This window comes from Dromiciops gliroides, chromosome 1 (genome assembly GCF_019393635.1).
Source record: "Dromiciops gliroides isolate mDroGli1 chromosome 1, mDroGli1.pri, whole genome shotgun sequence".
Taxonomy (NCBI): Eukaryota; Metazoa; Chordata; class Mammalia; order Microbiotheria; family Microbiotheriidae; genus Dromiciops; species Dromiciops gliroides.
In genome coordinates, this window is record NC_057861.1 from 411,635,367 (window position 1) to 411,649,977 (window position 14,611).

At 37.1% G+C, this 14,611-nt stretch overlaps 1 protein-coding gene across 1 annotated transcript in view; it reads left to right on the forward strand.

Annotated features, from left to right (window-relative positions):
- The window catches only part of OXCT1 (3-oxoacid CoA-transferase 1), a 187,469-nt gene that overhangs the window by 11,994 nt on the left and 160,864 nt on the right, over positions 1-14,611 (forward strand). Inside the window, exon 4 of the mRNA XM_043979700.1 lies at positions 6,568-6,703. Within this exon, the coding sequence (XP_043835635.1) occupies positions 6,568-6,703 (136 nt within the window). The remainder of the gene's footprint in view (positions 1-6,567; positions 6,704-14,611) is intronic.

Genomic DNA, 14,611 nt, shown 5'->3' on the forward strand with positions numbered 1-14,611 from the left:
CAGACACTTAACACTTACTAGATGTGTGACCCTGGGCAAGTCACTTAACCCCAATTGCCTCACTAAAACCAAAAAAAGAATGGTTTAATAATTATTTCATTATAATTGATTTCCTTTATAATCCTATGTATCTTATGCATTTAAAAAACATTTTGAGAAGGGGTCTCTATTCTTTATTAGACTTTGTCAAAGGGGTTCATGGCATAAAGAGGTTAAAAACTGTCCCCCCCCCCTTGTCATTATTACTGTCAGCATAGGTACAACAAGTACACCAATGAAATCTTGAAAAAAATAATCTCAACAGATAACAGTCTGATAATGTATTCCCATGTGTTGCAGTTACCTAAGAAATGTGTTTTCTATGCCATCTAGTGGTCAAATATTCCTTCACTTTCCCCCATTGGTTGGGAAGAGGTAAGAAAAGATGGTATTTTAGGGGTTTTGAGTAGAAAATTCTTCAGAAAGTCATTACCATCTCTTTTGTTACTGACACTTTTTGTTAAATTGGTGCTGCAGGTAGATTGTGGATAGGGGTACTCTTTGGTAGAATAATGAAAAGGCATAAATCTTGTCAACTGCATGCAAATGGGAAGAGTAAATACTATATATCTCATGTAAAATAGGGCAATATAGTTAAAAACCATCTTAAAATGAATTAAGCCTGAACCACTCACTGAACAATATCATATGCCAATCACCTGGCCCAGCCTTAGAACCCATCATCTTCCTGGAATTGTTCTGCCTGGAGTTCATAAACTCACGTTCCCCCTTTTTGAATGCAGTCCCCTACCTTTCCATTTCCACTCCTACCAAGCCTTCTTTTTGTCCTCTCTGTAATCCCAAGGCCTTCAAGGTTCCCTCTCTTCTCCCAGGCACCCCAGAAGTTTTTGTGCTTCCTTAGGCCACCTGTACGTGGTCAGACACATTTATGGTGCATTTGCCACTACCCTAAAATCCCTCACCCCTTTGAACTTCCAATGTTGGAAGTCTCGTTGATTTTCCTTTTTAGCTCTGGTTTTTTCCCTTACTCCAGCTCTTGTTCTCTGAAGCATGGCTGAAGAAAATTATAAAAATATTAATTGGTTCTGTAATAAATTTATAATATACACCCTTAGTGCATCCTCACTGCTGATGTTTGGTAGGGTTTTGTTTTATTTCACTTTTTTAAGGTGGGAGAATGAAATTTACATGATAACTTTTTGTGTATTTAAAAGGAATAGCAAGTTGTACATAATGAATTTGTGGGTTCATGTGCAATCATCTCATCTTTTTATCATACTGTGTTATAGAAATGCTAGTTTTATTCCACAAATTTAAAAAATTTAGAAAAATAATAATTCATCTATTGTTAGCTCCATATCATGTTACATAAACTTCCAATTTTTTTTCTTCAGGATAGAAAATCTATCCCACATCTAGCATGCTGCAAATTCTGTTGCCTTCTATTTTACCAAGAAGATTGAGGTCATTGGTTGTATTTTCTCAGCTTTCCTTTTGTCCACCTCAGATTTCTCTTTCTCTTTTCTACATACTTTTTTCAAAAAATATGTTTTATTGATGTCTTTTGCCTTTGCATTGAAGTCATTTACTGCTCTCTCCCAGTTAACACACCACTTGAGAAAAAAGATGAAGAATTAACTTAAATCATCTGCTACAGAAACCTTGTCTGATTGTATAGATAGCATTTTGTCCTAGTAATCCCTCATTTCCTGGCCATCAGGGAGGATGTAGTTGTCTCTCTTCTAGGACCTTCATTGATTTCATTTCCATTACTCAGAGTCGATCTTCCTTTTTATTGATCTTTTCATTTGTGTTCTTATTGCTCATATTTGTCCTTCCTTACTGTACAATAATATTCCATTTTATTCATATATCATGGTTTTTTTTCACCAATCATTCTTCAGTAAGCACTTAATTTGTTTCTAGTCCTTTGTTACCACAGAGGGTTACTATGAATATTTTGTTATTCATTCATTCATTCATTTGTTTACTCACTTATATATTTATTTTATTTGTTCCTTCCTTCCTTCATTTATTCATTTATATATGTGTGTGTGTGTGTGTGTATTTATTTATTTAACCATTGTTTCTGGCCTTGACTTCCTTGGGATATGTGAGATCCTCTACTTACTTTTTGAAATGTCTTCTTGACACCTTTTATTTTTACATTTGTTGTTCTTAGATATACTTTGCCTGGGCATCCTACTAATAAAACCTTTTCTTGTATCAACAGGGAAAAAAAATAATCTCAACAGATAACAGTCTGATAATGTATTCGATATTCCATCCCCAGAGTCCTCTATCCCTTATTGAAAAGGAGGTGGTGTTTTTGTAGTTGGTTCTCTGCAACCATGATTGCTCATTGTTAATACTCTAGAGTTCAGCTTCTTGAAGCTGTTGGATTAGAAGCAGCAACCCAGCCAAACTATCCCAGCATTCCCTTCCAAATAACTTTATAAAGTAATGTCTCAAATAGAATTCCAACCTAAGACAATTTAGGAGGTGGAAAGGAAAGGTCTGTGACACTGGGGTAGGGACTAGTCAAGAGCAGAGGCAACACCATCAGTGGGCTTTGGAGGTGGCTGTGATGGTGGCAGCAGAAGCAGCTTCAGGAGCTTTCAGCCTAGAGATGGTAAGGGGAGGTTGGACAACTGGTCAGATAAAATTTACAAGGGACCTTGAGCTGGCATTGTTTGCAGGACTGGGAGCTGTTTGGCAGTGTTATTGTTCATATGCAGTTCTGGGTCATGGTTCATAGCTGCCGTTCCAGGGCAGATAGCAGAGCTTGTGGTCAATCACAAAGGAGCAGGGCACCTGGTCTCAGTCCCAGGGTTAAGAGGAACACTAGTGCATTTGGCTACAGAGGAGCAGGGGGCCCTTCCTGGTTACAGACCAGAGCATAGACCAGGACAGTGACTACACCTCTATCCTGGACCAGTCACTACCTTGGAAGCACTGAAAACTTGTAGGTCCCCTGAATGTGCTCTGAAAACAGTAGCATGAAAAAGCTTAAAGCTTGTGACAGTGCCTACCCATCACCAGGTGAGCAGAGCCCAAGTGAAACATAAAGTTCAAAGTCAAGAAATAGACTGGAAACATGAACAATCATCAACAAAAAGGAATGTTAACATAAAAAGTTACTACAGTGGCAGAGAAGACAAAGATACAAACTTAGAAGACAACAGTGTTAAAATAGGTATAACCAAATTTTCAGACAAATGCTAATTGGACAAAAGCCCAATGAGAATTCCTAGAAGAGTTACAAAGATAAGTAATAAAGGAAAAACTAGGTGAAGAAATTATAATGAAGGGAGAAAATTATGAAAAGAGAATTAACAATTTGGTAATAGAGGCACAAAAATATTGAAGAAAATAATACCTTAAAAATAGAATTTACCTAATGGTAACAGAGGCACAAAAATTCACTGAAGAAAAGAACTTAAAAAGCAGAATGGGCCATTTGGAAAAAGAAATACAAAATCTTGCTGAAGAAAATAATTCTTTAAAAATTAGACTTGGGCAAGTGGAAAATAATGACTCCAAGGGACATCAAAAAACTTTTTTTTAAAGTCAAAAGAATGTTATTTTATTTTTTAAATTATTTATTTATTTATTTATTTATTTATTTATTTATTTATTTATTTATTTATTTATTGGGGGGGGGCAGGGCAATGAGGGTTAAATGACTTGCCCAGGGTCACACAGCTAGTAAATGCCAAGTATCTGAGGTGAGATTTGAACTTAGGTCCTCCTGGATCCAGGACTGGTGCACCACCTAACTGCCCCGAAAAGAATTTTAAAAACAAAATGTGAACTATCTCATTGAAAAACAACTGACCTGAAAAATAGAACAAGGAGAGATAATTGAAAAAATATTGAACTACCTGAAAGGCATGATTTAAAAAAAAAAAAGAGCTGACATATTTCAATAAATTATTAAGGAAAACTGCCTTGGGTAGAGGGTAAAAATAGAAATTGAAAGAATCTACTGATCACCTCCTGAAAGAGATCCCAAAATAAAAACTCCCAGGAATATAATAACCAAATTCCAGAGCTCCCAGGTCAAGGAGAAAATAATGCAAGCTGACAGAAACAATTCAGATATCTTGGAACCCCAGTCAGGATAACACAGGATATGGTGGCTTCAGTGTTTAAGGAGCAGAGGGATTGGAATATGGTATTTCAGAAGACAAAGGAGCTAGGATTACAACCAAGTAGCAGAACCGAGTATAATCCTTTGGGGAAAGAATGAATATTTAATGAATATTTAATGAAATTAATGACTTTTAAGCATTTATGATGAAAAAGACCAGAGCTGAATAGAACATTTGACATTCAAGCAAAGGACTCAAGAGAAGCATAAAAACATAAGCATAAAGAGAAATCATAAGACTCAATAAAGTTAAACTGTTTACATTCCTTTATGGGAAGATGATTCATGTAATTCCTAAGAACTCATTAGTAGGGTAGTTAGAAGCAATCTATATAGACAGAAGGCCCAGGTAAGAGTCAATTATGTTGGAATGACCCTCAATCTCATTGTAATTTGCTCAAATGGGAAAGTGTACAGAGAGTTGGGTATAGAAATCAATCTTGTCCAAAAGGGAAATAGGAGGGAAAGGGGAGAAGAGATTAGGGGTTGGGAGGGTGATAAAAAGGAGGGTAGATTGAAGCACGCAGTGGCCAGAAGCAAAACAGACTTTTGAGGAAGGACAGGATAAAAAAAAAGAAAGAAGAAACACAAGAAAATAGGATGGAGGGAAATACAAAATAATCATAACTGTGAATGTGAATGAGATGAGTTCACCCACAAAATGGAAGCTGATAGTAGAATGGATTAGAAACTAGAATCCAATAGTATGTTGTTTATAAGAGATACACTCAGTCTGCCTTTTGGGGAGAAGGAGAAAATGGACAGACAGGGGTGTGGTTTCCAAACATTTTAGTTTTCCTTTTCTTCTCTTTCTTTTTTTCCCAAATTTCTTATTTATTTATTTATTTGTTTGTTTATTTGTTTATTTGTTTATTTATTTATTCATTTATTCATTTATTTGTTTATTTGTTTTTGCGAGACAATGAGGGTTAAGTGATTTGCTCAAGGTCACACAGCTAGTAAGTGTCAAGTGTCTGAAGCTGGATTTGAACTCAGGTCCTTCTGAATCCAGGGCCGGTGCTTTATCCACTGTGCCACTTAGCTGCCCCTATATTGAGCTCTTTTAACCAATCATAACTTGCTCCCTACCTACCAAGTCCCATTTTTTGTTCTCTACTCCCAAAAACTATAAAAGGGAGCAGTCCCACTCATATGGCCTCAGGTTTTTTGTTGTTTGTTTGTTTTTTTGGTTTTTGCCATCTTTGTTATTCAGTTGTTTCAGACTCTTCATGATCCCATTTGGGATGTTCTTAGCAGACATATTGGAGTGGTTTGGCATTTCCTTTTGCAGCTCATTTTACAGATGAGGAAATCAAGGCCAACAGGGTTATTTAAGACTTGCCCAGGGTCACACAGCCTTTAAGTGCCTGAGGCTAGATTTGAACTCAGGAAGATGACTCTTTCTGACTTTAGGCTCAGCATTCTATCTGTTGAACCATCCTAGCTGTGCCTCAGTTTTGTTGTTGTTGAACAGTTTTTCAGTTGTGTCCAACTCTTCATGACCCCATTTGGGTTTGCCTCAGTTTACCTTATTTGAACATTTTTTGGGGGGGGATGGGGCAATGAGGGTTAAGTGACTTGCCCAGGGTCACACAGCTAGTAAGTTCCAAGTGACTGAGGCAGGATTTGAACTCAGGTCCTCCTGAATCCAGGGCCATTGCTTTATCCACTGTGCCAAGTAGTTGCCCTACCTTATTTATTTATTTTTTTAAGTGAGGCAATTGGGGTTAAGTGACTTGCCCAGGGTCACACAGCTAGTAAGTGTTAAGTGTCTGAGGCGGGATTTGAACTCAGGTACTCTTGACTCCAGGGCCGGTGCTCTATCCACTGCGCCATCTGGCTGCCCCTGCCCTACCTTATTTTAATTGTTACAGCATGACCTTTTATTCTTTGCTTACATACATGTATCCTCCCCTTAGGGATTCTTAGGAAATGTCCTTTATGAAAATGCTTCCTATTTCTTACTCTTTTGTTCTTTTGCTATCTTCATAAAATATAAACTTAGATACACTATAATATTTTTTGAAAATGAAATAAAAATAAAGTATTGTTCAGTTATTTCAGTTGTATCGGACACTTTGTGACTTCATCTTGGCAAAGATATTGGAATGGTTTGCCTGTTCCTTCTCCAGGTCATTTTATAGATGAGGGAATTGAGACAAACAGGGTTAAGTGACTTACCTAGGGTCACACAGCTAGTAAATGTCTGAGGTAATATTTGAACTCAGCTCTTCCTGAGCCCAGACCTGGTGCTCTATCCACTGCACCATCTACCTCCCCTAAAAAATTAAAGTAATCCTGGCCTTTCCCTTTTTGTGTGTAATGGTAGGACTCAACTGTCAGAAATTCTTGTGATTTATAAGTAATTTACACATCCATTAGCTAGTTTTAAACTGTCTTTCTTTTCCTCATAGTGTTGAAGACTTTGGCTTGGGACTTTTACTTAAGTCGAAGCAGATAAAACGAATGATTTCCTCTTATGTGGGAGAAAATGCAGAATTTGAACGGCAGTACCTAGCTGGTGAATTGGAAGTGGAGCTCACACCACAGGTAACATACTTTCTTTGAGTCATGAAATCCTTATCACCTATAATACTAATTTATTTAAAAATTAGTGTTCTCCCTATACACTGTGTGTGTGTGTGTGTGTGTGTGTGTGTGTGTGTGTGTGTGTGTGTGTGTGAGAGAGAGAGAGAGAGAGAGAGAATGTAATTTTGCCAAACTAAGAAATATTGCATAGGAATTCACTCTTTCAAATTGCCATGCTTTAGCATTTTGTCATCTTATGCTTAAAAAGAGAACTAGGATGGCAAAGTGGACTGAGAGCTGGTCTGGAAGCCAGGAAGACTTGGATTCAAGTCCTGACACATATTGGCTTTATGCTTTAGGCAAGTCGCTTAGGTGGCACAGTGGATAAAGAGCTGGCCCTTAAAAAAAAGAAAAAGAAAATGAAAAAAAGAGCTGACCCTGTAGTCAAGAGGACCTGAGTTCCAATCTCACCTCAGACATTTATTAGCTATGTGACCTGGGCAAGTCATTTAACCCCAATTGCCTTAAAAACATCCAGGGCCATCTCCAGTCATCCTGATACATATATCTATATAGATATAGATATATCTCTATATCTATCTCTATATTTATCTATCTATCTATCCATCTCTATCTCTATCTCTATCTCTATATATCTTGACACTACCCAGATGTCTATGGAGGAGAGAGAGAGAGTGGTTGGTGACCTTGCACAGCCTTGCCTCACTTAAATCCAATTCATTGCAAGTCATGACATCACCCTGATTAATGGTCCTTTTTGAGAATGAAGGACAAATAACAACTCTTTTAAGACTCTAAGCTGTAGAATTGTTAACGACCTGCTTGGGCAGAGAGAGAAATCACAGATCTTGTCCCTGTCCCCCATGCTTAAAAAGTACAAACTCAGGGAGGTGATTCTAATTCACAATTTCATCCCTCTGTTATTTTATTTAATATGTCATATTTGGTGCCTGTCATATGCTAGACACTTTGACAAGCTGCCAGTGTTTAAAGATTATTTTTAAAGTGAGTTTACAGGATATTTTTTAAGCGACTGATTTTACTATGTGTTTAAAGAATTTGCTGCTATTTTCCCACATGATTTGCCTAATAAATTCAAAGATTTGTCTTGGTTTAGAGTAAGTTTTATGGTGTATAGGTATGGGGACCTTTGACTTTACTCATTAGAGCCACTGATCCTTTGGTTTCCTTCCTTTCTGGAGACCATACAGCCTATATTGATCTGTGTTGTATAACAACAGTCTACACAGCCTTTACTGAGCTGGCAGTGAATATCTGTGGCAGATAATTTTTTTTTAACATTAAAAAAAGAAACATAACATTCACATTTTGTCTAGGGATTTTATATCTGGGAGAGTAAGTATTTTTGCCTAAGGATATACCAGCTTACAAATAGCTGCAGCTGGTCTATTTTATGGTGTTGCCAAATGTGCTTTACAAAATATTGTACTACCAACAGAATCATCTAACCCTGCAGAGCTTTCCTTTTGAACAGCCCTAATGTTTCAGCTTCTAATCAAGGCAAACACTTCTTAAGTGCCTTCTTTGTGACAGGAACTCTTCTGATTGCTAGGGATTACAAATAGAGGCAAAAGACAGTCCCTGCCCTCAAGGAGTTCACAATCTAATGCAAAGATGACTCAATTCAGCAGGCCTCATGGTGGTATATTCTTTTTTTTTTTGGTGGGGCAATGGGGGTTCAGTGACTTGCCCAGGGTCACACAGCTAGTAAATGTTAAGTGTCTGAGGCCGGATTTGAACTCAGGTCCTCCTGAATCCAGGGCCAGTGCTTAATCCACTGTGCCACCTAGCTGCCCCCCAGTATATTCATTTTTGAATAAGTTTCTGGTATTCTCTTCTGTTCTTCACTTTACACTGGTGGGATGTATAAATCCTTATTTTTCCCTTATTTCTCTGGACTGAGCCTAAATCTCCCTTTTCCAGATCTTATATCTTATTGGTCTTATGTAGAATTGGTTCTATGTATAATATTGGCCCTGCTGAGTATTTATATGCCTCTGAGAGAAATTTAGATAATCATCTACTTATGTGTTAGTGATTAAAGCATAATCTTATGCAAGTAAAGACCCTGCTTGACCTTGCTGTGTGCAAGGCTGAGTGGGCACCTCATGTGGTTTTATGTTCATTCATGGTGGTGAATTTTCTTCCAAACTGTGTTAAGTTACAAAGTTACAAAGTTTGCCTAATCTCAATCTTGGGAGCTTTTGTTTTTATTGTTTTAATTTATTTTGACCAAAGGGAGAGAATTCCAGGATAGTGACAGCAAATTTAGGAAGGAAGGAAGGAAGGAAGGAAGGGAGGGAGGGAGGAAGGGAGGGAGGAAGGAAAACGCATAACATTTTATTAAGCATCTATTAAATGTCAGGCAATATTGGACCACTTATTATATGTGAGGCTTTACAAATATTATCTCATTTGATCCTTACTACAACCCTGGGAGGTAGGTGCTGTTATTATCTCTATTTTACAATGAGGAAACTGAGGCAGACAGAGTTTAAGTGACTTGCTCAGTAAGTATCTGAGGCTAGATTTGTACTCAGTTTTTCCTTCCTCAAGGCCCAGTTCTTTATCCACTGTACCACCTAGCTGAGGATGAAAAAAATTGCTACCTGGCTAACCTTGGTCAGGTTATTTAAATTTCCTGAGCCTTGGTTTCTTCATCACCAAAATAAGATGTTGGATGAGATAGCCTCTGAGGTCTTTCTACTTCTAGGTTCTGATCTTGTGGATTGAAATACCCATTTGTTAAGTCATTTCAGTCCTGTCTGACTCATTGTTACCCTGTTTTGGGGTTTTCTTGGTAAAGATATAGGAGGAGTTTGCCTCCTTCTCCAGCTCATTTTTGCAGAGGAGAAAACTGAGGCAAACAGGGTTAAGTGACCTGTCTACAGTCACACAGCTACTAAGTGTCTGAGGCCAGATTTGAACTCAGGAGGAGTTCAAAGTCAGGCTCAGACTTTTATCCACTGTGCTTACCTAGCTGTCCTGACTATACCCATAGGAATCATCAGTTGAAAACAAAGCATACTAAAATAAAGGATATTTAAAAGAAAAATTTGGTTCTTCTTGTTGTTAGTCATTTTTATTAGGCTTATTTATTTATATAAAATTGAAGACAGAGAAATAGTTTGGGCTTGTGGTTAGAGAGCTGGCTTTAGAGTCAGAATGAACTGGGTTCAAGGTCGACCTTGACACCCTCTGGCTGTTTGACTCTGGGCAAATCATTGAGCTTGAAGTCTTGAAGATGAAGAGCAATTGCCCCTTTGCACTTTGAGAAGTAATACATTAACAAATTTTAAAAGTCTGGACCAAAAAAAAAAAAGAAAAGAAAAGAAATTTAAAGCGTTGGCTACATAGCATACCATAATGTTAACAGTTTAAATGCCCCTAGTGGGAGGCCATCTTTAGTTGTGTGATGTGTAAATGTGTAGTTGCCTTAAATTAGAAGCTTTAGCACCAGTCTTTGGGCATTAAGCATTTATTAAAACATACCAGGAGTTCAGAAAGTTAAGAAAAGGCCTATTTAGCCTAGAGTTCCAGCCTGGTTAGGTTCTTCCTCAAGTCCTCCACTGAGAGCCTGCTTCAATCACGAACTCCCCAGCAAACTGAGTGTGGAAGCTTTTTATAGGTCCAGAGCATAGGCGGTCCTTACACACTGCTTCAAGCTGATTGGAAGACATCATCCAAATTCACTGGTTCACTGGACTTGAAGGTGGTCTCGAGTTGAGTTCATAAGTACAAATGCATGCAAAAATTCTTGTGAAAACTTTAACAAACTACATATATTAATATAAAATTAAACTTTATAGCTTGCTATAAAGTATTAAATATGATAATTTTATTTTTAGACAGATGCTACTAAGTTTGCCAGTTTTAGGGCAAAATGGAATTTCTTATTCAGAGGTTCAAAATGTAGGGGGTCCCTAAAAATACAGTACAAGAACTTCTGCACTATGTCATAGATCAGTGGCTCTTAAGCTGGGGTCCGTGAACTTGTGTTTTAAAATATTCTGGTAACTATTTCAGTGTAGTTGGTATCCTTGGGAATCCTGTGTATTTTGTTTCATGCACTTAAGATCATTATTCTGAGAAAGGTTAAGGACTCCTGGTGTAGATATAGAATTCCTGAATTGCAAGGCATTTGACAGTCTCCCATATCATCTTTGTGGTCTAGATTGGTTGTTGTCTTTCATTCTTGAAGAGGACCAAAATGACATCACTATGTTGGGGTCAAAGTACAGTGTTTCTGACTGTGGCTGATCAGACCAATACAAGCTTGAAAGGTTCAATAAGGTCGGGCACAAATAGTCCACATGAACATTTGAGATGGAGGTGCCTCTAAACTTGTCCATCTCATGTTTCTTTTGAGCTACTGCAATTCTACTTTGCTTATAGAGTACAGCACCTTCTTTGATGTGGGCACACCATGCTGGGCAGTCCTGTGCCAGTGTCTCCCATGTCTCACAGTCTTACAGTTTCAAAAAGTTCTTCAGAGAGACCTTGAGAATGTCCTTGTATCGATTACTTAACCACCATGTCAGCGTTTGATTTGTGTGAGTTCTTCATGAAATAGTCTTTTAGGTAAGCATTCACATAGCATGACCAGCCCATTGGAGTTGTGCTCTCTGCAGTAGAGTTTGAATGTTTGGCTTGAGAAAGGACCTGAGCATCTCGTACCTAATCCTGTCCTATGTGATCTTCAAAATCTTCCTATAATGGAGATAGTTGAGTGACATGAGCTAAAAAGCTGTCATTAATAAATTTGTGCTGTCATGAAGGGAGGTCTTTACTAGAATGTCCCTGGGGAATTTTTGCTCTTTATTATTTTCTATTTTACTAATGACTTAGATGTAGGTAAAGATTAATCCTTATCTGTTTTGCATTAAGACAGACTCCTAAAAGGCCTTAAATAGACTATAATGATAGACTAATTAAAATGAGATATTTGTAAAGTGCTTTGCAAACCTTAAAGCACTATAATTATGCAAGCTATTGTGGTTGTTGCTGTTATTTGGAATTTAACAGGTAAATATCAAGTCTTATGCTTGGCTTGAAAAAAAAATCTGGGTGTCTAAAAAGTGTTAGTGCAATTTTATTACTCTTCCTGATTTCAAATCTGCCCTTACTGACTAGCCATGTGACCCTGGGCAAACCATTTAACCCTGTTTGTCTCAGTTCCTTATCTGTAAAATGAGCTGGAAAAGGAAATGGCAAATCCCTCCAATATCTTTGCTAAGAAAACCCCAAATGGGGTCACAAAGAGTCAGATATAACTAAAAATGACTGAATAATAACAACAAAAAAGACTCTGGGGATGCTATATAAGATATGGCCTATTTGATTAGACAACAGGGTTTTTTTTGTTTTTTTTGTTTTGTTTGTTTCAGGGCAATGAGGGTTAAGTGACTTGCCCAGGGTCACGCAGCTAGTAAGTGTCAGGTTTCTGAGGCTGAATTTGAAATCAAGTCCTCCTGAATCCAAGACCAGTGCTTTATCCACTGCACCACCTAACTGCCCCCTAGACAACAGTTTTTGTTGCGGGGGAAAGATCTGGGGGTTTTAGTGTATCAAAAACTCAATATGAGTCAGCAGTTTGACATGGTAGATAGAAAAAAGCCAGTATGAACTCAGACGACATTAAGAAAGGTAGACTGTCCCCCAGCAAGGGGGATGGTATTCCTGTTGTTCTCTGCCTTAGTCAAAACACATTTAGAGCATCAAGCTTAGTTTTGGGTATCACCAGTTAGGAAGAATGTGCTAAATTAGGATAGGTCCACAGCAGGCTGACCAGGATTGCGAGGGAACTGGAGATCAGGCCTTTAGGAATTGAGGGATATTTATTTTGGGCAAGACTTAGGGGAAACATAATTGATTTTGTGTTTGTGTATGTGTGTATTTAAGAAAAAGTGTCTTTCACCATAAAATTATATGTATATTACTAAAGGGAGGCCTCTACTAGAGTGAGTTACATATAAATTTATATATAATTTATATGTATACACATGTTTATGTAATCTACCATATATTATTTAATATATCAAGTAGATTATATATTTGTTATACTCTATTAATGTATAAAATGTTAAACATAAATTAAAGATGTATATATAATATAACCATTAAATATATACATTTAAGTTAAATATACTCATCTATGTTTAAATGTCATTTAATATAAATTTTTTAAAATATCAAATATATCAGTACATATCAGTGGATTGAGCCCTGGACCTGGAGTCAGTAAGACCTGAGTTTAAATGCAGCCTCAGACACAAGCCTTGTGACCCTGAGTAAGTCACTTTACCTCTGTTTGCCTTAATCTACTGGAGAAGAAAATAGTAAACCACTCCCATTATCTTTGCCAAGAAAACCCTATGGATAGTATTGTTGTGCTGTGGTCTACAGCATCACAAAGAGTTGGTTGGACATGACTGAACAACATGGAAAGAAGAAAGATTGGACTTACTCTTCCCCGCCCAAGTGGGCAGAGCCAGGGCTGGGGGTGGAAGTTGCTGAGAAGCAAATTTCAATTTAATGTAAAGAAAACTCGATATTAACTAGAGCTGCCCCATAGTGCATTTGGCTCCATCAGCAAGAAGGGGAGTCCTTCTTACCATACACAGGTCTGTAACTGGAAGCTAGAATGTTGTTAATATCCTGTGAAGAGGAAGGCTAAGAGCACTTGCTTTGTAAAAGGGAGAACAGCTCACCCCCTGGGAGCTTTGAAAGGCAACAGTACTTTTTTTCCCCCTAGGGCAGTTCCTGGGCTTAAGGGACTGAAACAAAGACCTCCAATACAGGCTCTGCACCTCAGTTTCCTGACGCAGGTAGCTAAGTGACCCAATGAATAGGGTGCAGGACTTGAGTTCAAGTTCAGTCTCACACTTATTAGCTGTGTGACTCTGGCAAGTCACTTACCTCTGTCTGCCTCAGTTTCTTCTTCATCTTTAAAATGGGATAATAGTAATACCTACCTTCCAAGCTTGTTGTGAAAATAAAATGAGGTAAAACTTATGTCACTTTTGAAAAACCTTCAAGAGCTATATAAATGTGAATTGTTACTTCTACTGCTGCCACTTGTCACAGATATAACCATTAACCACCTCCCTACCCCCAATACTACCATCATTACCATCACCACCACCACCACCACTGCTACTACTACTACCACTACAATTACTACTATCAGTACTGTGCAGGTTCAGTGATTTGTATTCATACCAGTTCTTTTATTTTAATTTATCTACAATCATATCAATATCAAAGCATCCATGCAAATAGCATTTCAGTTACATATTTTATATGTAAAGTGCCTTTTACCAAAGGGGTGACTTAGATAGATGTTAAATATGGGAAATTGTCACTTCAGAAAAAAAGATAATGCTTTTCTCTTAAATTTCTACTGTGGAACACATAGGTATAGTATAATTAACTATTTAAAATACAAACTTATTTGAAATAAAATCCAGTTGTTTTGAAACTTTATACTACTGGTTCATTGTTTAAAATATACATATTACAGACTTAATGTAAATAAAAACTAATTGTTTTGATACTTTATATTGTTGGTTTGTTGTTTTAAAATATACATATTACCCACTTAATTTAAATGAAAACTGCTTTGATAGTTCATATTGTTGACTCATTGTTTTAAAAATATACATAATTTATGTTGTGTCTACAGAGCATGGGAATGAAATAAAGATTTTATAATTATCTACTTAATGTTTTCAATATAAGGAAATAAATCAGAGAGTTCAAACCCAAAGTATATATTTTTTAGAAAAGTTAAATATGGATTTGTGTAATGTAATGTTAGAAGAAAAACTGGAAGCATGAAAGTAGATATTATGAATATGAAAATTAATAAGAACACAAAGATAGATA